The sequence below is a fragment of the Ochotona princeps genome, chromosome X, assembly GCF_030435755.1.
Source record: "Ochotona princeps isolate mOchPri1 chromosome X, mOchPri1.hap1, whole genome shotgun sequence".
Taxonomy (NCBI): Eukaryota; Metazoa; Chordata; class Mammalia; order Lagomorpha; family Ochotonidae; genus Ochotona; species Ochotona princeps.
The window spans coordinates 38,920,936-38,946,582 of record NC_080865.1 but is presented as its reverse complement, the minus strand read 5'-3'; the positions used below and the strand labels follow the sequence as shown (position 1 = coordinate 38,946,582).

Here is a 25,647-nt window from a genome sequence, read left to right as displayed (position 1 = left end):
TGGAGGCAAAAGGTAGAAGGTTTAGTTTTAACTTTTACTTTCCTTTCTAATTAGCTACACTGAATAATCAATTATTCAAGCCAATGTTGAATTAGTACAAGCTGCTCCAATTCTAGTAATTGTTTATGTTTAAACTAGATTCATATCATTTAGTAAGTAGTTACTGTCCATGCTCCTCAAGTCACCTCACCACTCTGTTTACTCCATCTCTAATCAAACATGATTCAGAAAATAAAAGGTTTACCCTGACAAGTGACATGTGGCACTGGTCAAACATCAGTTACTATATTTTAAAAATATGTTAATATATATTATATATGAATTAAAAATTTTACATATAATTGATTTTAAAATTTATTTGTGACAATGTTCTGGGGTAGCATGTTAAGATCAAGATCCAGCTTCTCCACTTCTAATCCATCTCCTTATTAATGTGCCTGGGAAACAATGGATAATGGTCCTGATGCTTGAGTTGCTGCACCCAGGTGGGAGACCCAGAAGAAACTCCAGGCTTCTGACTTTGGCCTGGCCTAGTTCAGACCACTGGAGCAGTTCAAAAAGCAAATCAGACAAAAACACTCTTTTCGCTCTTTTTCTTTCTCACCACCTCGATCTCGGTGTGTGTCTCTGTGTTTGTCTCTGTCTACCTACCATATTTCCCCTCTTCCTGTGTAACTCTTCCTTTCAAATACATTTATTTTAATTGATTATTTAGTTAGTTAGTTATTTCAAAGACAGAGTTACAAACACACATACAGATAGAAAAAGTTAATTCACTCCCTCAAATGGCAGCAACAGTCCTGGCTTGGCCAGGCCAAAGCTAGGAGCATGGAATTCCCTCTAAGTCTCCAGCACTGTAAGGGTCCAAGCACTTGGGCCATCCTCTGCTGTGTCCCCAGGCTCATTAGCACTGAGCTGGATCAGGAGTGTAACAGTTGGTGCTCATGTGAGATGCTGATGTCACAGGCACTGATTTAAGCCACTATGAAGTAATGCCAGCAACAGTGTATCAACTTTTAGTGCCCATTTGCTAATGTTTTAAATATATACAGAATGATTAGAAATATCGTGCAGCATATGCTAATATTTTATATTATCTCCATTCTGAATCTGTTTTCTCCTCCATCAACTGGAAATGAGCATCTCTAATCATCTCATGGGAAGTCAGAAGAAAGAATTCATGCAAAATATTTTGAGAAGTGTAAAGCTCTAGACCACTATAGAATATTATCTTTAAACTACCTTTGATTGTTAATGTAAGTGTAGACTGAGCATGCAGCCAACTCCCAATGCTGGACAGCAATACTTATGGGAAAAGACAAACGTTGTTCTGAAAGATCTCTCTCAACCCTAGCCCAGCGTTGATGGTACTGGCAATATTCTCCTAACTGAAGAGCTTAATAGTTTTGACTTTTGACCATGCTAACAGAGCCTGCTTATACATACCTACTCTTCCAAGAAGGCGACGATTACTTTCTTCCTCCTCATCAGAATCACTGTAGCTCTTGTCCTCAATAAAACCAGAGCTGGTGGAACTTTCTGTGCTGGCCACACTCTGCAGACGGTGCTTAGTTAGTTGAGAGAGTTCGTTGTCAGAGTCATGAATGGTCTTCATCTTCTTTTCTATATTGAGCTGAGCCTGAGAGTTTAAACATAACCTGAGAGTTGGTAAAAGCCTTAAGATCACCCATCCCACCCAACCATTTGTTTCTATTGAGGAAACGAAGGTTCAGAGCAATGTTAGGATCCCATATTCTGAGAAAAAGCAGAGAGTGATGAGAACCAATGCAGAATTCTTTTCCTTATACCATAATGCCAACAAAGTCATTCTTGGTTAGAGAAAACTCCAAAGCTGTCCATTGCAGAGCATAACTTTGCTCCATTACTCAGCAGGCCTTCCTAGAGACAGCACATTTCACGGCATGCGCTATCCCCCAGAATACCAAATTGCCATATTCCTGAGCTTTACTTAAAAAAAAAGGAAAATGGAGATCATATGATGCAGACATCCTCTATTGTGAAAAGTATTGGTAATGCCTTTTCGTTTGCTAAGATTAAGGAAGAGAAGAACTTGCAGCTGGAAATAATAAATTCTTAACTAAGTTTGGAGTTTCAAGTCAAATGAATAGATAACTAGGATTTTTTTCCTAAATCATGACTAATGTTAGCAGATATTTTCAAAATAAAGCAGGAACTGATGCAGTTGTTTCCACTAATTTGAAAGACAACTTACTTTCCCCCAGGAACATAAGGAAAGAGACAGAATGTTCATGTGGGGACAATAGGAAAGTTGTATGTGAGGAGTATTAATGAGAGTTGTGTGAGGTATGGCCATCAACATTTCTTCAGGGGTGAAAATTATTCAATCCAAAAGCCCCACCTTGAATCTCAAGATAATACCAGGGAACTAAGTCTTATGGCTATGGAAGACTGAGGGTATAAGGGAATTTTGCACTAGCTAACCGCCCTGAGCCTTCAAATTTAAACTATGGATTTTGCCAAATAAAATATATTTTCAGTTAATGCCAGAATGCTAAGTCATATTTCAGTGAATCTTCAAGACTAGAAATTACTTTAGAGTTCATGAAATTCAGGTGACAAGTGAATGCACAAATGCACAGCCTACTACCTCTATTCAGTAGTTTTATACCCTGTGATTTCCCCGATCTCTCTTTCTGTTTAACATTAGAAAATTTCAAAAAGGTCAAAACTTGGATTGGAGTTTGTGATTCAGGTGGGAGAACTTACCTTGGAAGCAATAAAGTCTCCTCTCTTTCCTCTTAGGAAATTGGCCAGGTTTCCATACTTGCAGAATTCTACAATGATCATCAAAGGACCTTCCAAAAGTAATTTCAACAGTCATATTTTCATGAATAATTCAGGAGGGCAGCTAAGTCCTTGTCTATCTTTGTCCTGGTAACCAGTTGCCCAGGGAACTCTGAAAATATCACAAAACATCTCAAGTTCTGAAACAAATGACTGATTGCCTGAGCTGATACAGTGGTGCCAGATCCCCAAAACAACTGAATGGATATGGAAGGAGGTGAAGGAAGAAGGCAAATGGAAAAAAATTAGGTCAATAAACTTGCAGAGTATACCTGAACTGCATAATAAAGAGAACAAAAGAGTAAGAAACAGCATCTTGATCACAGATAGTTCATAGTGCAATGATGAAAATAAAGGGGTTTACAACTAGCTAGAGATTTCCATCATTTCCTAATTAAGACGCGTTTCTAACTTCCACACTGTTTTCCCACCCAAGCACCATTATTTTGTTTAAAATGTGACCCTAATAGTGTTACTACATTCTCGAAGTCTTTCTACATGTACCTCATAACCTGCATGTGTCTTTGTGCTTGCCCACATCACAGTCTGTGCATAACTCAACGTATGTTTTATTCATCTGTGCAGTTCAGTAGCACAGTTTTTTTTCAACCCACTCCAAGTCCCAATTTAATGACTCTCATAAAAGCACAAGGTACTCATATAAGGAATGTTTCAAATGTTAAATGAAAGAAAAAGGTACAGTAGCACTGTAATAGAGGGGGAAAAAGACTTTGGCTGCAGTGCAGGGAAATATTTCAAATACATAAATGACAGGGGTTGAAGAAATGCTTGAACTAACTAGGTGAGATCCTTCCTCCGACTATGGTAGTAAATACTATTGCTGCTCAGATGAGTGTCTCAAAGAGGCCCTCATAGTTCTATACCCTGAATGAAACTGCTATGACTTCTTGGTGTCTAAATGTGCTCCATTTAACCAACGTGTCCAATATCCTACAGATGTTCAGTTAGCAGTGATTTTATCCTAACCCTAGCCAACACTGATTAAAAAAATAAAAGTTGATAGAGAATGTAAGCTTTGAATATCCTGTGTACTGTGAGAAGTCTATAAATTTAAAAGACAAACAAACAGAAACTTCACACAAAGTTCAGGAAGGCTATTTTAAATCAGGTCTGACTATTTCCGAGACTATGCTACATAGACATCGATTCTAGTCAGGTGTGGAAAACTTCTTACCTCCAGGTTTAGTACAGGCTCCCAGCAAGTTGACCACATTGAGGTGGTGGCCAATGTGAATGAGAATCTTCAGCTCTGACATCAAAGCTTTACATTCATTGGAAGTTGCACAATCTGCTTTAAATAAACGCAGTAATTTTACAATTTTTTTTAACCTTGGAAGAGGCAGGGAAGTATAGGAAATCCTTTTTACTGTTTGAACAATCCTGGCAAAAATTTCCAGAACACAACCATTCAGCTATTTATTGTATTTTCCAACAGTATTGTAAATAGTAAGTAATACGTTTCTATGTATTAATTTCCCTGTACTCTGAGCTCTATGAACTGTCAGCCTCAATGTTTCGACTTCCTCATTTTGAAACGAATATTGTTGGATAGATATTTATTTGGAATAAACTCTCTCTTTCAGTCATTTCCTAGAAAAATTATTGTTGAGTTGGCATATGTTGTTTTAGCATTGCTCTGTATAGAATTCTTAGCATGGAACGGTAGGGCCAGAATGTTGAAACGTGTGTTCTATTTAAGATAGGAACAGTACAGAATTCTAATTCAAATTCTAAGAAAATTCTATAACATATATTCCTACTAATACAATGAAAAATCATGTAGAAATTCTGATGGCCAGATGCTACGCTTAACTGGCAACTAAAACCTCAAGTCTTTATTTCCAAATGTAAGTTGCTGGTCCCTAAAGTAGGATGCATAGGTCTTCATATTTCATATTTGCCTCCATGTCTCGATAGATGATGTTTCTATGGACTCACTGGATCAGAGTGTAAGCTGATTGTAGTAATCTCCTTCCACTAACATAAAAATGTATTTTGCAGCTCAGTTTTGCACATGACTCCAAGAAACGCTAAATATGTTCCTCAGTGGCCTCCAAAGGACTACAGACATTACCTTTCAGCATTTTCACGGCCACTGTTTTACAAGTTGAAGCTCTGTCAATGCCAAAGGCACAAGCCTCTACCACTTTGCCAAAGGCTCCATGACCCAAAATTTTCCCTGAGGAGACAAGAAGCAAAAATGAGAACCAGGGATTATGCAACTTCTCATAATAAGTAACAGAACACTAAAGTCAAGACATTTTGGAAGGCTATTCGTAATCATTCCATATACTATACTCATTTTCCTTCAAGATATTTATGGGTAAGCAACATTACTAGAGTTTTTTTGTTTTGTTTTTTACTATAAATTTGTTTTAGTATCAATTACTTGTTCAGTTATTATTTTCAACAGCATAATTTAGTAAATATAAATGTTTTTCTCCCCTTTTTCCATCCTCGTTACTTTGACTAGGACATAAGCTCAGTGACCTGTAACCTGAGAACCCAAAATAATGTTTCGTTCATAATTGGTGCCCACTAAATGTGCATGAATAACTGAAGGAAAGGTTAGCACATGTCAGCTATCAAGAAAGGAACTATGTGGATTTGGAGAGACCTATAGTGACCTACATATACATAAAAGTTCCTTAAGTAAATGTATTACAGTTGTAAGTTAAGACTCCTAGTCATATATTTAATTGAAATTCTAGATGTGACTCTGCAAACATTCATTAGTTCTTATGAAAAGAACTCTCCCACTATAGTTGAACCCACATTTGCCAAAAAATTCCATCATAAGGTATCCCTTTGTTTGTGAGATAACTCAAATTTATAAAATGCATCTCCAAATGTTATCTTGAACAACTTGGAAGATAGTTGTGAAAATTAAACAGAATACAAATCAACCTTAATATTTTCCAATTATTGCTAAGTTAAACGGAACTCAGTAATTTTAAGTGACTTGCCTTCCACAAAGTTACTTAGTTTGGACGTGAAAAACTCACATTTCCATGCTATGCACACAATACTATTCTGTTGTACTACTTTTATTTTCCTACCTACCAACATCTGAGAAACATACCTTTTTGTCTAGTTCCTACATAAATGGAGTCAAACAGCACTAAATACAACACTCTGTTTTCCAGACTCTTTTTTTTTTTTTTTTTTTTTTTTGCAACGATTTGGGATGACACCGATTAACCATCCATCCATGGGTATTGAGGTGGTTAGGATGTTGGGTGCAGCTTCTCCCCTCCTCTGCCCTCTTCCCCCAGATATAGGAAGAAGAAAAAATCCAGACACAATGGTCTGAATCACCCCTATTCCTTGACCCTTTCCACCCAAATCAGTGGTCCACATGGTATGTACCCTTCTCAAATATGTAATTATCATCAAAAATAAATTTTTAAAAAACTAAATAAATAAGAGCACTGTAATAAACATTAGTGCTAACCTAGCCGTAGTCGATCCCTGGGGAATTCCCATTTACTGTCATCATAGGGAAGTCTGTCACACTGTTGATCAAGAGGCATCTCTTCAGGATCCATGATGATGGATAAGTAGCCAGTTTTGATTTCTGACATATTTGGCTGCAAAAAAATAATAAAAATGTGCTGCTATGCTTTGTTGATCTTCCAAATGTACTATAAGACCTCTGGAATTTCCAATTTTACTTTATATGATGGGTCATATAGTAAGAAAGAAATGTCAAGAGAATAAATATAATAAGATCACTATGTGAGCAAAATTAGAATAAATAATATCCAACCTAACAGATAATGGTCAATCGTCATAAAGAACTATTAAATATACAAACCAAAAAAAAAAAAAGTGATGTCAACAAAAATGGCAGGGTAGGAAACTCTAAGGCAGTATCTCTCCCTAAAATTAATTAGCAAGGCAGCAAAATGGTTATAAATAACCATGGAAATATTTGGAAATTTGCAACAACCAGGAAATGACTTGTTGAAGAAAGAAGTAGTTAACTTGAGTTTAAGCCTGCCCACTTCCTCAACAGCCCACATCAGTAGCAATTTGAGGACATTAGCCACCACACCTTCTACAGGTTGCTATTGCCAGAAGGAGTAATGCAAACCTCACTCATGGAAAATAATATTTGTAGGTCTCAATCGACTTGGCATATCCCTTAGGGAATAACACAACTACTTCACTCACCAGCAGCTTTACCTAAACAATCTATAGGTAAAGGTATTTGCCCAAACAACTGTTCACAACACTGAGAGAATTTTGGATAAACAACTGACTAGGAAATGTGGAAGGAAATGTTCTGACAAGAAAATACACAAGAGTGGCCTGGTACCATGGCCTGGCGGTTAAATCCTCGCCTTCCAAGTGCCAAGTTCCCATGTGGACGCAGGTTTGTGTCCCAGCTGCTCCACTTCCAATCCAGCTTGTGGCCTGGGAGAGCAGTGGAAGATGGCCTAGGGCCTTGGGACCCTGTGCCATGTGTCGAGGAGGCTCCTGGCTCCTGGTGTCAGATTGGTTCGGCTCTGACTGTTGCAGCCACTTGGGGAGTAAACCAACAGACAGATGATCTTTCTGTACAATCTGCCTTTCCAATAAAAAATTAAATCTTAAAAAAAATACACAAGAAATAAAGGCTGCTCTATGTGCTAGAATACAAAAGTTATGTGAATATAAGGTGAGATACATCACTACGAAACTCTTAAGACGAAGCTAAGCTTCAGAATCTGTACAACACCACGGCAGGAAAGCTGCAGAAAATCCAGTTAAGTGTTGTGTCTCAATAGAGCTAATTTTTGAAGATCGAAAGAATGCTTTTTTTCTTTTTTTCTCTTTCTCTGTGTTGGTTTAGTTATACAAGATAAAGGTTAAAACAACAACTTTAAGGGGCTTTTCCCTTTGTTTCTCCCCTGACCCCAGATACAGGGGAAAAACGATGATATTAGTGTGGAAATAATGGTATTACCCACCTTCCTGTCACTCTTGACCCTTTGTACCCTAAGCAACTAAATAAGACTATTAAAAAAAAAAAAGCTGACCACTAAGTTAAAGAACAGACATTGATATATAAATAACAAAGGACTACATATTTTACAAAAACAACTTTTTAATAAACTGTAAAACCAGGGGTAGATGAGCCACCACTTAGAAAGTGCATATCCCACCCTAGGAGACAGAAGATGATGGCTCAAGTGCTTTGGACACTGCCATCCATGTAGGAGATGCAGACTGATTCCCAGGCTTCTGATTCAGTCCAACCCTTTCTTGGTTTTTACGGATATTTGGGGAGTAAGCCAGTAAATGAAGTCGGTTGCTCGCTCTCTCTCTCTCTCTCTCTCTTTGTCTTTCTCTCTCTCTGCCTTAAAAATAAAACAAAAATTCTAAAAGTTCAAAAAAATTTTAAAAAATAATCCATTACAAACAGCAATTACAAACAACAGGGATAAAGTAAAATTGTAATTCCAGGAAATCCATACTGTTCAGTTTTCATTTTATTTACTTGTTTTTAAGTTTTTTATTATGTTTTCCACATTGCCTACACAATTGCACAAAAGATCATCAATAAACTTAGCATTCTCTCTCCCAGAAACTTTGAGACCATATGTCAGTAGGGTGACCCATAGTGTTACTTGAAAAACTGTGAAACACAAATTAAATTTTAAAAAATTATGTTAGAAGAGACAGACAGACAGACACCTCCCCTTTTCTGACTCACTACTCAAATTTCCACAATGGCCACTGCTGGACTAAGGCAATGTCAAGAGCCAGGAACTCAAACTAGATCTTCTACATGGGTGATAGGAACTTAACTTCTTGAGCCTTCACTGCTGTTTCCCAGGGATCTCCTTCGAAGGAAGTGGATATCAGGATCTTGAGGCAAGAATTGAACACATATACTGTGATGTGAAACATGAGTGTTTTAACCAGCTTGGTGCCAGGCTTTGGGCTTCTTTGGCTAGGTTTAGGGTAAAAACGGCTTGCTCTGTGCTAAGAGGATCTGCGTTGGGCCAGACCCCCTGCTGTCAAGGTCTCTTAACTTTGAGCCCTTCTAAGACTCTAGTTGGGAGCCCCACTTGAGAGTTCTCATTGTGTCTGGTCTGCAAGTTCAGGGGAAGTTACCGGCACCTGAAAGCCCCGGGGCAGTGGTCTTACCCTGGAGGGAGGACGCCTGCTTTCCTTGCTACCCAGGGCGTCCATTCTTTTTGTAAAACTGGATTGAGCCCGCTGGCTAGCATAGTTGAGGAGTGAGCTGCCCTGCACCGCGCAGGTGGGCTTGCTTTGTGGTGGGAGAAGCAGCCCGCCAGCCCATGCAGGTGCACAGCTCCGGGGAGACCACAGGCGTGCAGCCTCCACCCTCCAGCCTGAGTTACTGGGAAATGGCTTTGTCGTTGTCCTGTTTTGTACATTTTGGCTGCAGTACTGGTGGTAGAATATACTATAACATGGAGCATCTCTACTTCTGTATTTATTTATTGCTAGACCTCAACCACCGTCTTCTCCCCCTTCCACCTCTCTTTGCCTATAGGATGTGCTGTACGTAGTCATGCACTTTGTATTAATATATTAGAAATCTACAGATCTGTTTTGTACTTTTTATACTGTTGGATACTTATAATCAGAACTTTTACTAGGGTATTGAATAAATTTAGTCTTACTAGAAAATAAAACAAAAAAACTTATCAGAGCCCTAAAATATATGAAGCAAAACATGACAGGTTTGCAAAGAATAAACTATTCTGGAATAATAATGGAGATTTCAGTTCTTCATAATAAAAGAACTAAAGATGAATAAGGAAATGGGTGACATTAAAAACACTATAAACTAATTAGACTTAACTTACATATTTGAAACGGTTGACACAATGGCAAAAATGCATGCTTACTTCAAGTGAACATATCACACTGTCTTGGAGAACTCAAATGTTAGGGTATAAAACAAATCTCAATAAATTTAAAATCAAAGTACATAAAATATTTTCTGTGAATGCAATAGAGTGAAATTTAAAATAGCAGAAGGAAAGCTGGAAAATTTAGATATATATGAATTAAACAACACATTCAAGGAAGCAAGGGAAAATATTAGGAGTCTAGTTGACACATTTCAACAGGAACATCAGGCTTTATGTCTTCTCATCCTGGATCTGCAAATGAATTATGCTGAATTGACGCTGAAGCTGAAACTTATTTTCCTCCTAATAATTGAATATTCACAAGATGGATTTACTGACACAGAGTATTTTTTAAAACTGTCTTGAAGACAAAGTAGATGAAAGCCTATTTGTAGCTTAATAAGCTTTAGCTATGACACCTACATTTTATTCCACATTCTATGAAAATATATCACATCAGGGCCAGTATTGTAGCATAGTGCTTTAGGCTGCCTCGTGTGACACTGACAAACCGTATGAGTACCGGTTCAAATCCTGGTTACTCTACTGCTATCTAACTCCCTGGTAATGGCATGGGGAAGTAGCAGAATATGGCCCAGGTACCTGAACACCTGCTACACCATGAGATACCTGGATGAAGCTTCTAGTCCTGGCTTCTGCCTGGCCAGTGCTGGGCACTGCAGTCATTTGAGAAGCAAAAAGTGGAAAATCTCTCTCTCTACCTCTCTCTTTCTTTAACACTGATTTTCAAAATAAATACCTAATGTTTTATAATGAAATAGATCATGTTAGTAGATGTGACACTTATATGAGTATATAATTTTAACTATGAATATTAAATATTCACTCAGCTGTTGCATTAGAATTATCTAAGAGTGATACTTGACAATATTAGTTGCGCTAAGTTTGAGGTAGAATCCTAGGGGATAGATGTGTTCTTGTGCTCCCACTATTTTAGGCAGTCCACAGTAAAACCTCTTGAACATTTTAATGCCACACACACACACACACACACACACACAGAGACTGCTTATATACAATCTGTTGCCTGGATAAGTAGTAGCGTTTTGCAAGAAAGCAATCGAGAAAAAAAATGTCAGTTTCAAGCTTAAAACTATATGAACTTCACATGAGTCATCCATGCTTTCTAAAGTACTTTGTCTACTTACTTTTTGAAGTTTTCTAATAATCAGGGTCAGAAGAAGCCAGAAAAGAGTAGCTGCAAGGCCAGTACAAACAAGAATGATGACTTCAATATTGGATTTCTCTTCAGACCCTATAGAAATTGAATGTTGAACTTACTTAATGAAAAAAAAATGAGTTCCTATAAAACTGTGTCACATAATGCAATGTAATTAATTAAAAAAAATTGAGTTCATCAAAAAAGACTCAGTTGAATCATGACAAATCTATTGCTTTTTGAAATCACTTTACATTTCTAAAGGACTCATGTCATTGGGCATCAAACTTTGTGTGTGTGTGTGTGTAAACTTCCTATGGAGTGTGTGTATATATAAAAAGGATTCCTAGATCACTGAGCTAGTTAACTCATAAGAAAGGCAAAGACTTAAGTATATATGGATATGTCTATTGTATTTCCAATGTTTAAGAAGGAAAACCTCAACGAGACATTTATGGTTATTCTCTGACTCATTAGATGGTTCGCTACAATGGCAAGATTTGTGTTGGCTCTAGCCTAATATTACTTGAATTCAAATGCCAGCTCTATCATTTACCACATGGGTGACTTTGGAAAAGTCACTAGTTTCTCTGTTTTTCACTTTGACCATTTAAAATATGAACAACAAAATATTTTCCACAGAGTTATGAAGAAGGCTAAATGTAATCATAAGAAGTAAATAATACCTTGTCTGGGAGATTTTTAATTTTAGTTGCTTCTATTAATATTAATTTAATGTTTCTAATTGTAAATCCTCCTGTGAACCATCTCAAACAACTCAGAGAAGTGAATGTTAAACCAGATTACATGGTTTGTCTGTTATTCTAACAATAACATAGCTAGGTAAGAAAATATCTTTTTGGATGCCAACTAGGAACCTTTCTTGGACATATTTGATTGTCTTTAACAGTTAAATATTCATCATAATAGCACAGAATTGAATGTAAGACATATATAACCATCTACAAGTGTTTTATTCACTTTGTGCCTCATATTTAAAATGAATGACTCCCAAAGTTCTATTGTTCTATGTTTGTAACTAGTAAAACATTCCCACATCAGTGAAATCATTTGTTGTATCACTTAAGAGATAGGCAGGGTAGCTGGTGTTGTTTCAGATGTGAAAGATTCAGAAGTCCTAACTAACTTTTATGAAGTATCATTAAGTCCACAACAAATATGTGCTTCTGAGCTTGAATTCATATTATTCAATATCATATTATTTATCATAATATTATTCCACATACCCTCATATAAAAAGCAGGGACTTTTGTGACCACCACCACAGAAGGGATTAGGAATAATACTTTTGTGTGTGCAATGTTTGCCATTTGCATTGAACCATACTGTACTCATATGGCCATATATCCTTTATCTTTTCTCCTTTCCATTCTTTTAGATGTTTGAGTTCTAACTGTAATCAAAATCCATTACTGATCATAAATGCACGCAATAATTTCCAACTTACCCTCCACGGTGATAAGAGCTGCAGTACTGATTTCTCCCAACTCATTGACAGCTTTGCAGAGATACAGTCCCTCATCATCTTTCTTAGCTCTCTCAACAACGAGGGTGCTGTTCTCAAAGAAGATTCCTGTATCGACAATCCCCGCCCCAATTATTGAGATTTTTTAGTTGAAATTCAGTCCCAGAATATATACAGCCCCAATGTTATTGAATCAGCCTTGGGATAATTTATGCATCAAGCCAGCTGTAACGAGCTATATCCACTAAGTCACTCTGTTTGAGTCCTCAGACACATCAAAAAATCTTGAGACAGGAGCCAGTGTTGTGGCTAAATGGGTTGTTATGGTATTGTGGCACCAACATCCTGTATCAAAATACTGACTCTAATATTGGCTGCTACACTGCTGATTCAACTTTCTTTTTTTTTTTTAAAGATTTTATTTTTATTACAAAGTCAGATATACAGAGAGAGGAGGAGAGACAGAGAGGAAGATCTTCCGTCCGATGATTCACTCCCCAAGTGAGCCGCAAAGGACCGATGCGTTCCGATCCGATGCTGGGAACCAGGAATCTCTTCCGGGTCTCCCACGTGGGTGCAGGGTCCCAAATCTTTGGGCCGTCCTCGACTGCTTTCCCAGGCCACAAGCAGGGAGCTGGATGGGAAGTGGAGCTGCCGGGATTAGAACCGGCACCCATATGGGATCCCGGGGCATTCAAGGCGAGGACTTTAGCCGCTAGGCCACGCCGCCGGGCCCGATTCAACTTTCCTATAATGTTCCTAAGAAGGCAACATATGGGTAACATAAATTTATGGCTCCCTGACACCTATGTGGAAGAACTGAATGGAGTTTCTGGCTCCTGGTTTCAACCTGGACCAGTCTCAACCAGTGTAGCCATTGGAGCAATACAACAATGGAAGGAAAATCTCTGTATCTCTGTCACTCTGCCTTTCAAATACACTTTTGAAAATCTTTGGAGCCAGCATTGTGCCATAGCAGGTTAAGCTACCACCTACAATGCCTGCATCCCAGAGGGCTGCCAGTTTAGATCCCAGCTGTTCCAATTTCAATCCAACTCCCCAGCTAATACGCTCAGGAAAGCAGCAGAGGAGAGGATGGTGTTCTGACCACTGCATTCAAGTGTGAGATTCAAAAGAAGTTCCTGGATTTAGTTCAGCTCAGCTCTGGCTGCCGTGGTCATTTGATAAGTGAATCCAGAGATGTAAGAATGCTCTCTCTCTCTCCCTCTTTCTCTCTCTCCTCTGTAAGCCTGCCTTTCAAATAAATTAATAAATCTGTCTTAAAACATCTTCAAACTCACCTGAAGCAGGGAGAAGAGGAACTCCATTTTTAAACCAGTGAATCTGAGGGCATGGGATCCCACCCACTCTGCACTCCAGCAAAATCTTGCCACTCCTGTTGACTTCAATATTGGTGAGATTCTCAATAATGAATGGAGCAATTTTTTCTGTAGAAACCAGAGTAATGCAAATTAAGATTCTGAGACAGGTCACTAGAAATGACACATAATATCTGTTCCACTTCTCATGTTTAGCCAGACATACGGAAGTAATAACACACTCAGGAAAAACTAGGGTGGATGAACAGAAAAACAAATCTACTGTGTGAGTAAGGTACAGGATGGTTTACATATTATTCCCTTTATTTTTTTCATTAATTTTATGCTTAAGAAGTCCATCCTGAGCCATCTCAGGCAATGGAAGCAAGTTCCTTATAGTTTTTGCATCAGAGCAAATTAATTCCAGCTGACCTAAGTTTTCTATAACTCAGTTACCACAGAATTTAAAAATCATTAGAGATATTTCCTGGAATGCTTCCAACAGGCTTTGGAGGCAAAGGATTAAGTGGCACAGCCTATAAGCAATACAAATGCTAAAGCTCTATTTCTAGCTCCACAACACACCCAACAGTTGGGCCAAACTCTAAGAGGAAATTGATTCAGTTCTAGCTCCACAACACACCCAACAGTTGGGCCAAACTCTAAGAGGAAATCCATTCAGTTGTACCTCTAATTAATAGCTGAGTATTGCGCTCTGTCATTCCGGTGATGTTCTTCTGGGCCCAAGCTTTGCATTTGTACTGCCCAGTATCCTGCTTGCTCACATTCTTAATCACCAGCGTCAAGGAGATCGAGAAGTTATTTTTGAAGCTTTCAGTGTGTATAACAGGAATCTTCTCCCCAAAGGGATTGAACCAAGCAAGCTGATTGTAGATATATTTAGCCGCTTTACATTTGAGCCGAGCATCATAACCTTCAATCATTGAGACTAGAGGTTCAGACTCCAGGAAATCAGCCACGTCTGTAAATGTGAATAAATATATTCATAAAGAAAATCAGACAAGGTAAGCTTAACTAACTGGTATCCAACTTGCACTGTTTTCTTTCTGATAGTCAGATTGCAGACAAACAACATTTTATCTTGAGGACAGGTGTTTAATAGTAGAGATCCAATCACTTTGAATTTTCAATGTCACCTTCTTGGTTTGACTCTAGATGCAGATGAATAATTCTGAATTAGCTCTTAAGTAAGCGTGGTCAGAATTTTAAAAACATATGAATAAGGCCCAGCGCAACGGCTCAGTGGCCAAATCCTCGCCTTGCATGAGCTGGACACCCATATGATATTGGTTCACATCCAGGCTACTCCGCTTCCCATCCAGCTCCCTGTTTGTGGCCTGGGAAAGTAGTTGAGGATGACCCAAAGCCTTGGGATCCTGCACCCACTTGGGAGACCCACAAGAAGTTCCTGGCTCCTGGCTTTGGATCAGCTCAGCTATAGCCATTGCTGCTGCCTCTTGGGGAGTGAATCAGTGAACAGAAGCGCTTTCTCTCTGTATTCGTCCTCTTTGTAATCTGCCTTTCCATTAAGAATGAATGAATAAAAATGAAAAAATTAGTGATTCCTATGAAAAATGATAGAGAATATTTTTGACTGATACAAATGATTTGGAAAGTTACCTTTCCCACTCCATATATGATCAATAGAGTGCAACCAGTACGAAATCATCTTCAATTATATATGTACATATATCATTAAATTTACAAAATGCCTTCACAGCCATTCTGTCATACTAATTTAAAAATGGGAGACAGTAATAACAAATTCACTTAAAAATATATTCACTATATGCCAGAAACAAGAAAAAAGAGTAGTATTGGAATTTGCATTTTTGCTATTTCTTGCTGCCGCTGTATGAGTAAATTTTCACTTTGGCATTTACAATAAAGATGCTTTCTGTTGTATTTTTAAAACATGTTATCTGTAGGAGAGTCCACTTGCCCTAGGAAAGAAGAAATATACCAGCTCTAAATCAAATAGTGACACTGCTCAGTTTATCACAGGTGTGATGCAGGAAGCAAAAAGTGCCAACAAAACGAAATTCTGGAACCCCAGGTTTTGACTTGGAAAATAGCATGCAGAATCATATTTACCTGGGTTTTTTTGCAAATTAAAATGATGTAAACAGTTATTTACCTTTCCTGTGTTATTCCCCAGAAGTTTGAAATTCAAGTCTAATACACATATTTATATTGCACAACTTTACAGATGATTCATTTTGAACAGAAAAATTGATACAGTTTGCAGAGATTCACTGATGGATAAGAACAACAGGGTGTGCTAATTCAGACTTAGGAGTTTCAATTCATTGCGTTCATGTCTATGCATAAATAATTGAGGTATATTCTTTTATTCAAGGCACTAGGATTAGAGCACATGATTAAAGAAACCCTGCTTGTCATGCCAGTACATCATCATTTCTTGTGGCTACTTGCAAAACTCTTCTTCCCAAGACTTTCTCAATGTTCTGTCAGTAGTTATCTGTCTCTGGAACATCACAGTAAGGGCATTCTTTATTACAGAATATGATTGATCTACTGAGCTATTCATCAAGTTTAAAATAGATTCTAGAAGGCCTGGTGCGACAGCCTTGTGGCTGAATTGCATCTGCCAGAATCATATGTGGGTGCCAGTTGTGTCCCAGCTGCTGTGCTTCCCATCCAGCTCCTTGCTTCTGGTCTGGGAAGGCAGTGCAGAATGGCCCAAGGCCTTGGGACCCTGCAACCCTGTAGAAGACCCTGAGGGGACTCATCGCTCCTGGCTCCTTGCTTCAGATCCTGCGACCACTTGGGGAGTGAACCAGCAGATTGAAGATCTTCTCTCTGTGTATCTGCCCTTCCAATAAAAAAAAATTAATTTTAAAAAACAGATTTTGGAGCCTGCATTGTGGCAAAGTAAATTGAACTGCCACTTGTAACACCAGTTTCCCATTCTGGAGTGTTATTTTGAGTCCTGGCTACACCACTTTCCAATCAGATCCATCTTGATGCATCTGGGAAGACAGTGTGTGATGACCCAAGTAGTTGGGTCCCTGTCACTTAGGTGTGAAATCTCGATGTAGTTCCTGGCTTTTGGTTTCAGGCAGATTCAACCTCTCTCTCTCTCTCTCTCTCTCTCTCTCTCTCTCTCTCTCTCTCAATCTCTTTGTGTGTGTGTGTGTGTGTGTGTGTGTGTTTCTACACCATCTACACAAACCTTTTAAAAGGCTTCTTCCATTTAATAGCTTTACTTTCTCTGTAATATATCTATCACACTAATATAAAACATCTGTTCATTGTCTAAGTGTTTCTTTTCACCACCAGAATGTAGTTCTGTGAGAAAAAAAATCACAATGTACTTTGACAACACTATAGCTCAAACATCTTAAGCAGTGCACCTCAAGTCATAGATGATAAATGATAAAAATTTGTAGAAAGAATGAATGACAAGTGATTCCAAAGTGTATACCTTTTTTGTGCACTTCTGTTTCTTAAGTGCCTCACTTACTGCTCTACCTGTTTTTGTTGTTTTGAAGCCTCTTTTAGCTGTTCCTCCCAAACAGATTTCTCATATAATTAATACTTATGATGTTAGATATCTGATACTTTGAGATACTAATTACATCTCTGTAGCTTTTTAGTATTAATAAATTTGTGAGGTGATTGAAGATTTGAGTAGGGAGGGCAGTGATGTTCACTGACTGGACTTCATATATTTAGAGAAAATGAGCACATCATGAAGTTTTTATTCTTACAGTTGTTCTTGAATCTTTCTCATAACAATCCATGTGTCATCTCAATTATCTTGCCTTGATCTTTAGATTGCAAAACTTTTTCAAGTCAGTAACCTCAGCCTTCAGAGTACTCAACAACTGACTGACGTTTTGCAGTGTTAGCAATAACACCATGCTTTCTGTATTGCATTTGAAAATATGCTGATGGGGATTCAAGTGATGGACTTGAAGTTCATTATCAAGAGATGAACTTAATATTAGCACAGCTAATAACACTTAAACCATAACATAATTAATCTCCCAAAGTTTTTGGGGTTTTAGTAATGCACACAGCTTTCCAGTCTAGGTAGGATCAAGTTTGACAAAAGTTCTAATGTGCCTCTGAAAATCCGTTTTTTTTTTTTAAATATTTATTTGCATTTGGCAGATAGAGAAAGAAGCAGATCTTCTGTCCTGTGATCCACATCCCAAATGGCTTCAGTGATGAGGGCTGATCCAGGCCAAAGCCAGGAGCCAGAACTCCGCCCAGATTTCCCACATGTGCAGCAGGGGATCAAGTATTGGGCCCATCTTTTGCTGTTTTCCCAGGCAATTAGTAGGGTGTTAAATCAGAGGTAGATAAGCCAGAACTGGAACCAACACTATGAAAATGGATGTTGACAATGAAAACAGTGGCCCGATCCACTGAATCACAATTCCAGCACTTTACACCTCTATTTCACAGGATGTTTTGGTCAAACTGGGCATCCTGATAGAGATGGGTTCAGGGGCAGTGTCACCACAAGGAGCTTCAACTAAGACAATAAAAAAAAAAAACAGAAATGTTGGATTGGAGCCACCAGAGTTCTCAACAGGGCAATGCCTAATGAGTGACAGGCGTGGGCTATGACCAGCCAAGCCATAGGGGTGGTGCTGCTCACACATTTGACAACCCATCTACCAACAGTGTTCTCAGGATGTAGAACTTAAAATTTTAGTATCTAATGTTTGCCCTGTTGGATTCTGTTCTTTCTTTTATCCTGTACATGCTTCCTGTTTCCTCTCTCCTCCATTCAAAATAGAGATGTATACCCTGTACCTGCTTCACCACTGTATTTTGCAAGTAAGTAACTTGATTTTCAGTTTTCGGGGATTCATAGCTGAGAGAACTTGCCCTGAGTCCTAGACCAAACCAAGAACAATGGACTTTTCAATTTACCATTGTACTGAGTTAAGATTCTAGGAGATGGAATAACTGTCGATTACATGTAAGAAAAAGTCCAGTCTTGGGGGGAGGGGCAGAAATTGAGTGCAATGGACTGAGCATGACTTGGCTCCCTAAACTCATGCAGATGTTCAAACTCTGAAGTCTTATTTTTGATACTTGATGAGTCAAAGGTAGAGATTAGTTCTAAATATGGCATCTAAAAGGTCGTCATTACTGGCTTGCCTCCAGAAGGTAGTTCTTACAAGAATATTGGCTATTTAAACCCAAATTGGACTAAGTGCTTTCTCTGTTTCCTGGCTCACAATGTGATCACTCCTCCACATCTGATTCACCATTGCCAACCTCCACCATTCCACCAGGCACCAGACTAATGAGGCTGCTTCATCCTGAACTGTGAACTTGCAATCTGTAAACCTAAATTTTTTTTTCTTCCCAAAAGGAAAAGTAAAGTAATAAAAAGCTTAACTAGTAACATTTTGTTATAATATTCTGAGAAGAATAATATGTTGATATTCAAAGTTTCCTAGAAGAGAAACAAGAAAATTTCTCTGTGAATTGCATGTTAGAAGCATGGTAAAAACTGACCTGATCAGTGAGTCTAACATAAAGCAATGGGCAACGTTTTCGGCTCCCTATGCTTTCTTTCTTTTCTGTCCTCTGAACTTATGGATCTGAAGCAGACATCTCAGAGAATGTGGAACTGGTTTCTTTTCATAAGTAAAATACTTGGTTTTTTATATCACGGGAGTTCCAGAAATAATAATGTTGACCAGATGAATAGGACTGAAAAATTGACTGATCATCTTTGTTTTCAGATGTTTCAAGGCCTGTCCCCAGAAAGAACAAGCAAACAGATTTTGCTGTGGTTTCAGTGGAATGTTGAGTGTAGGTATAAGTAAATTTAACATAAAGACAAATTCTTAAATTAAGGTATCCAAGGCAGAACAGGTTGGCTCAGAAATTAAAGAGCGCATTCTCTATCACCAGAGATGTTCAAATATAAGTCAGGTGATTCTTTGACATAAATGTTGTGGATAGAACTGTAACAGTGGGAGAAGAAAGAGAAAACAGAGAACCAGGTGAATTTGAAGTGACTTAAAGATGGAAGCACTGTGTTATCCTAACACATTAAATGCAGCTAATTACAAAAGCTTATACGTAACACCCTACACCTTTCGGCTCTAATTCTGCAAGATTCCTTTCCAATGCAGAATACTTCCGGAACAAATAAACAGGTGTAATGAATTGCCTGTCTTGAGGATGTAGGAAGTTCAGTAAGCCTTCACACCACAAATTTTTGTGACCAAGAGGAAATAAGTGAAGTCATGTGCATACAGCCTTGAGAAAATTGTCAGCAGCAGCTAAAGGAGACTGGGTGTAATATACTCCTATTACTTGCAGGGCTGCAACTGAGATAGAAACCGTAACAAGAGTCAACGTAGAGTGAAGCCCAAATTCGCAGTGCCCAATAGCTTAAGCTCTTGATATTAACTTCCCTAGCATCATCAGTCTCAATTCATCTACTGTCATAGGTTATAAGACTAGAAACACAACAAATGAAAATACAATATTTGCCCTTTTTCATTTTAATGACTACAAACAAGTAGAAAACATTTAATATGTACATATATGTTGTTGGGGCAGAAATGAAGCCACTCAAAAAGCTTGAAACTCAGAAAACTGAGTCTCAGTGATACCATTAGAACATGGCTTTTGGGGTACAGGAGAGTTTGGAGAGACTATTGGGTTCATACTAGTCTTATTTCCAATGCATCTGAGTGCCTGTTTGGAATATTCAATTTAACTAGATCTGGAAACGCTGATTAATTTATATGCCACCCTCTCACTGTTACATTCTTACAGAGTACTTACAGGTTGTCTTTATTCTGAACAACATAGACTAGAAGGACTTTGATTCTGTTTCATTCTCCTGCTTCTCTGGCAAAGAAGCTTTGGATGTTCCCTGACAGAGGAGCTTTGGATGCACATCCATTCAACTTTTTGTGTATGCCACTTGGTTAGATCCTATTCTGCCCATGTTGAGAAACAGCTTGAGACAACTGCTTACTATGCTGGGGAGTTAACAAAATGGATGAAGGGAAAGGTTTGAAGCAGTATTGTGATGATTTCAGGGTGTGCTACCAGTAGAAAGAGAGAAGAGATAGCAGGAACATGTTGCCATTGTGCTTTCATAGGTTATTTTCATAATTTTTCCTTTCTAAGCCTGTTTTTTTAAAATATTTATTTATTTCCATTGGAAAGTCAGATATACAGAGAGGAGGAGAGACAGACAGGAAGATCCTCCGTCTGATGATTCACCCCCCCAAGCAGCCGAATCGATTTCTGGGTCTCCCATGTGGGTGCAAGGTCCCAAGACTTTGGACCATCCTTGACTGCTTTCCCAGGCCACAAGCAGGGAGCTGGATAGGAAGTGGGGCTGCTGGGATCCTGGCGCATTCAAGGCGAGGCCCTTAACTGCTACGCTATCGTGCCGGGCCCCTTTCTAAGCCTGTTTGCAACACCTTCTGCGAGTGTGTTGCTATCACTTAGAAATTATGCTCTCTTTTCCTCCTCTTATCTCACCCTTAAGCTTTGTATGGTTTATTATTATTATTATTATTTTAATGGAAATAAAATTTTAGCTGGATTTTATCCACTCTGCATTCAATTCTCAAAATGTGTCAAACAATTCTACAAAATATTCACTGGATATTGTCAAAGAAGAGAATAGCTCCATCAGTTCCTATCCTTTAATTTCACTATGACTACAGGGATTGAATTTAAAAAGGTACAGTTGAATCTTGCTTATGGGCAACATGAGGAAAAGGCTGAGACCTGGACTGGCTAGAATGATGGTGAGAATACTCCAACCCATACCTTTCCCTGTACATGTGGTAAATTTACCCTGAAATCACAGTCACTGTGAAAATACCGATCCCCATTTCAATGCAGTAATCCCAATGGAGGTGATTCTCAGCTAAGGCTGCTACTTACATTGATATGCTGTTGAAACCTTAGAATACGTTGAAGAAAGAAAGTTTGGGCTGACTCATTCTGCATTTACAATCGAGTAAATTGGTCTTAGTTTTCTATTTTGTGACTTGGGCTTACTAGTTCTAAAGCTGTTAGGACAGGTTAACAATTTTGGGGATCAGACTAGGAAAAAAAAAAAAACAGGGGTAAGATAATCTGAAACCATACAGATCCATTTTCCGATAGTCTATAAAGATATCAAAAATGTACAAATCGATGGATGGCAACAAATATTTACACATACTAAAAATCCTAGCAGGCCACGGGGAATTGGAGTGCCCTCGGAGGCCGAGAACTCTGAGGTCACCCATCCCCCTCTGGAGCTTCCGCAGGGGATGGAAGAAGTCCAAACACTACCATGCAGAAACCAACATCATCGGAAAGACAACCAGGAGCCCTGAGCGGTCCACAGAAACAGAAGAAGAATAAACTTCCTTCGGGACCAGGGAGGGGAGCTTTCTCTGGTCCTGGCCTGGTTCCGGCTCTGAACCCCCCTCCCTTGCAATGACCATCGGGATCGCTCCGGAAACCCCTCAAAACAAACAAACAAACATACAAACAAACTAAAAAAAACCTAGAATAAATAGACAAACAACAACAAGTAAAGCTTAGAATCAGACAGGAAGGGGCTAGCGTGGATTTACTCATACCTCACTAGGTGGGACACAAAGATTAGTCACTCCTCACTATGGTATTGAAGATTTCTCTGCACACCCCTCCTAAAACTGTTGTGCACCTTAATTGTTGACAAATGTCTTGTTAGAGTTATAAGCCAGTTTAGACTATCCTAAAATCCGCCAAGTTCAGCAAAATTATGCTTCAACACTATAAACTGCTAAATACTAAAATGAAAATAGACACGAGACAGCTGAATAGTACCCTATTGCCATTTTAAGGGGTATAGCAGCTGGTTCTGTATATAAACTAAAATTGAAATATCAATGAGCTAATCACAGGATGTGGTTAAGAATTTGCATTTTTTTTAACATATTGGTTACTCAAAACCATGTCAATTCCATAATGTTGTAAATTGTTGTTGATGTTATGTTGGGACTCTTAATTGATTGGAATGATATTCTGCCAGCTCTACCTTCAGACCAGAGATGGTCTCCTCAAGAAACTGTTCAATTTATCTGGACAATAAGATGCTGGACTCTATGCTTGGTAAATACTTCCAATGAAAGAATCTTGATTGAATTTGAACTGTAATACTGCAACAAGGTGGAAAAATCCACCATGGGGGGAGGGCATGGGAAGGGGTTGGGGAATCCCTGAGCCTATGAAACTGTCACATAATGCAATGTAATTAATAAAAAAATCCATAAAAAATCAAAGTAACAAAAGGCAGAATCTTAGTCAGTCTGGAGCAAAAAGAAGGAGGATTTCCTCAATTCTCATATTCTACCTACTACCAAGCCTTACATCTCCCTCTCTCTCTCTCTCTACCAATGTCCCAACCATTTCATCTTAAAGACTCTCACAACATCATTAAATTATAAAAGTATAATTGGGTTAGTTTGTTTCTAATGTCCTGCTCCTCATAGTTTAGATTTTGTGACATTGGTAAATTATTTTTCCTCTCCAGTTTAGTAATGACACCAGTACTACATCTTTATTTTCTGATCCCTCAACCAGATTGTTCTTTGGGCTTGGATCAGAGTTTTCCTGTGGACAAACATCATTGTGTTTATATCACAGAAATGAGATGGAGCGTTCATTGATGATGATGACCACGTTCTTCAGCCTTTTTTTCTCAGAACAGCTCAAGAAAAATAAAGCTGACTGAAGTACAGAACAATTTCCAAGTGTAGGTAAGAGCGCTTGATAAGTATCTGGAATTATCAGCCTGTTACCATGGAGAGCAGAGTTGGAATGAAACTGAAATTAGAGCTGTGAAATCTTAGCTAAATTCAAAATATTAGATGTGTTTGGTGATGGATTTGGAGAGTAGGATGCATTGCTTATGCAATGTTTTCTCCTTTGGGGCAGGATCTCCTTCCTATGTATGATGTTTGGGCTCTTTCGCCTTTGATAAACAGGGTATCAAGACTTGAGATTTCTAAGTGCTTAGAGATGTACATATTCCTGGCTGTTCCTCTCAGTTTATCTCTCAGGATAAAGGGCAAAGCACGAAACAAATCATCTTGAAAAATCAGGATAGACATAGAAGTTTGGATGTTGGTGAAGGAGTGTGACCTCAGGGATATAAAGAGGATATTTTATAATCATAACCATGCGGGTTTATGCTGCCTAGCCTTCCCTGCACTGGGAGAACATGTTGTCCTACTAAGGCACACTTTTAGAACTAGCTCATTCCACCCATTCAGCTACTGCACAATTCAAGAATAGCAACTGTTTCCCAGGAACACAAATGAGAAAAGACTGATTTTCATATCCTTACCACCATCAATACATTTTTATATTGAGGATTAGGGATGTGTACCTGTCCACTTTGGGACATCAAGCCTACTGTGATATATAATGCAGTTTTCTGTTTTCCCGTACTGTCATTAACACTGCGAACAGAAGCACAGGGCTATCCCGCCAGTCCTTAGCTCTTCTCACAGAATTTGAAAATAAAGGAGAGGGGAGTCATCATGGTTTGTGTTTAAACTATCTTTCATCTTCAGCCATCTGCTATCTGGCCTAATTAGCTCGTGGGCCTAGCATATCCTGAAGTTCCTCCCTTTAGGTTCAGTTTGCATTATCTGGAAAAGGTAACTCTCTCTGTTAAATTCACAGACTATCAATGTGAACCCATTATTCTGATCAAGAAGACTGATCTCAGAACCAATCCCAGAGGACATGCTGCTATTCACATATCCTCAATCTTCTGTAGTTCCACTTACATAAAATACTCTTAAAACAGCCCAATGGCTCAATTCTTTTCACACAAACTCCAGGTTGGAAAATTCTCAAGGTTTCCACACAGAGGGCTTTCTGAAAGTTTAAATTAATTACCTCAATGATTCTTTCTTACCTACTTGCACTCAAACGATTACCCTAAGTTTGTTACCCTGAGTACTTGGACCCATGAAGATGTTTCTTGACAGTTGAAACTATCTGTGCATGTATATTTTCTGAATGAACATTATACTGTAGTTTATTCTAGCAAACTATTCTGAGATGTTCATGTTGATGAAGATTATCTGAGTGAGTTCTTTTCTCCAAGGATAGACATGATACAGTTTGGAGGCATAAAAACTTTAGGTTCTAATTTTTCAACAAGAAATGCACAGACAATGCTACTGGAGTAAACTGAACAGCTGAGAGAAAAGGATCTCTTTATCCCTCAGCATAGGTTTCATGGAATCTAAGACCCTTCGGGAAGATAAAATATGTTATGTGTTATATGATAATTTTGTGTCCAGACTCCCATTAACAACCTCTTTGAAGGTCATTTTTTGTTTTGTTTTTCAAAAGTTTCAATAAAATTGTCTTGAACATTTCAGTTTTTATCCAGTTATGCTACTAAGTGTCAAGAAGATGTCTTATTTTCCTAGTTTGACCCTCAGTATGACCAAGGTGATAACAGTCCTCTGATGTTATTAAAGTTGGAGATGCAATGGTTGTCAGAAAGAAAATTTTTCAAAGAAAAATCACTTTTGCATAGTGCTGAGCTCATATAGGTCTTTTACACTAACCCACTCCGACTTTTTGTAATACCAATCACAACAGCCATTTCTACCAGGAATTGCCAAATTTCTGGACATGGTACATATTTACCTCAGTCTAGGATAAGGTAAATAATTCAGCATGTTGTTGAGAGCACGGATGCTGCAGTTATTCCCTCTATCTGCACCTCACTTCAGGTATTTTACACATATGTGCCAGTCACTTCGTATGTAAAATAAAGCTAACAGTGTCTGCTTAATAAGATTATGTTGAGAAATAGTCTCATTGAACCATGTAAAGCACACACCATAAAGACTAGACTATAGGAAGTGCATGATGAATGTTAATTAT

The 25,647-nt window shown here is 38.4% G+C and overlaps 1 protein-coding gene across 3 annotated transcripts in view; it reads right to left on the bottom strand.

The window, feature by feature from the left end:
* LOC101519888 (vascular endothelial growth factor receptor kdr-like) overlaps positions 1-25,647 on the bottom strand; it is a 189,421-nt gene that overhangs the window by 32,973 nt on the left and 130,801 nt on the right. For 2 of the 3 annotated variants that reach the window (XM_058658859.1, XM_058658858.1), the window contains exons 14-22: positions 14,396-14,689; positions 13,690-13,836; positions 12,371-12,496; positions 10,892-10,998; positions 6,302-6,437; positions 4,922-5,026; positions 4,022-4,138; positions 2,749-2,837; positions 1,447-1,639 (exon numbers count right to left, since the gene is read on the bottom strand). In XM_058658859.1, the coding sequence (XP_058514842.1) occupies positions 1,447-1,639; positions 2,749-2,837; positions 4,022-4,138; positions 4,922-5,026; positions 6,302-6,437; positions 10,892-10,998; positions 12,371-12,496; positions 13,690-13,836; positions 14,396-14,689 (1,314 nt within the window). The remainder of the gene's footprint in view (positions 1-1,446; positions 1,640-2,748; positions 2,838-4,021; positions 4,139-4,921; positions 5,027-6,301; positions 6,438-10,891; positions 10,999-12,370; positions 12,497-13,689; positions 13,837-14,395; positions 14,690-25,647) is intronic. The other variant, XM_058658860.1, reaches the window with a different exon arrangement.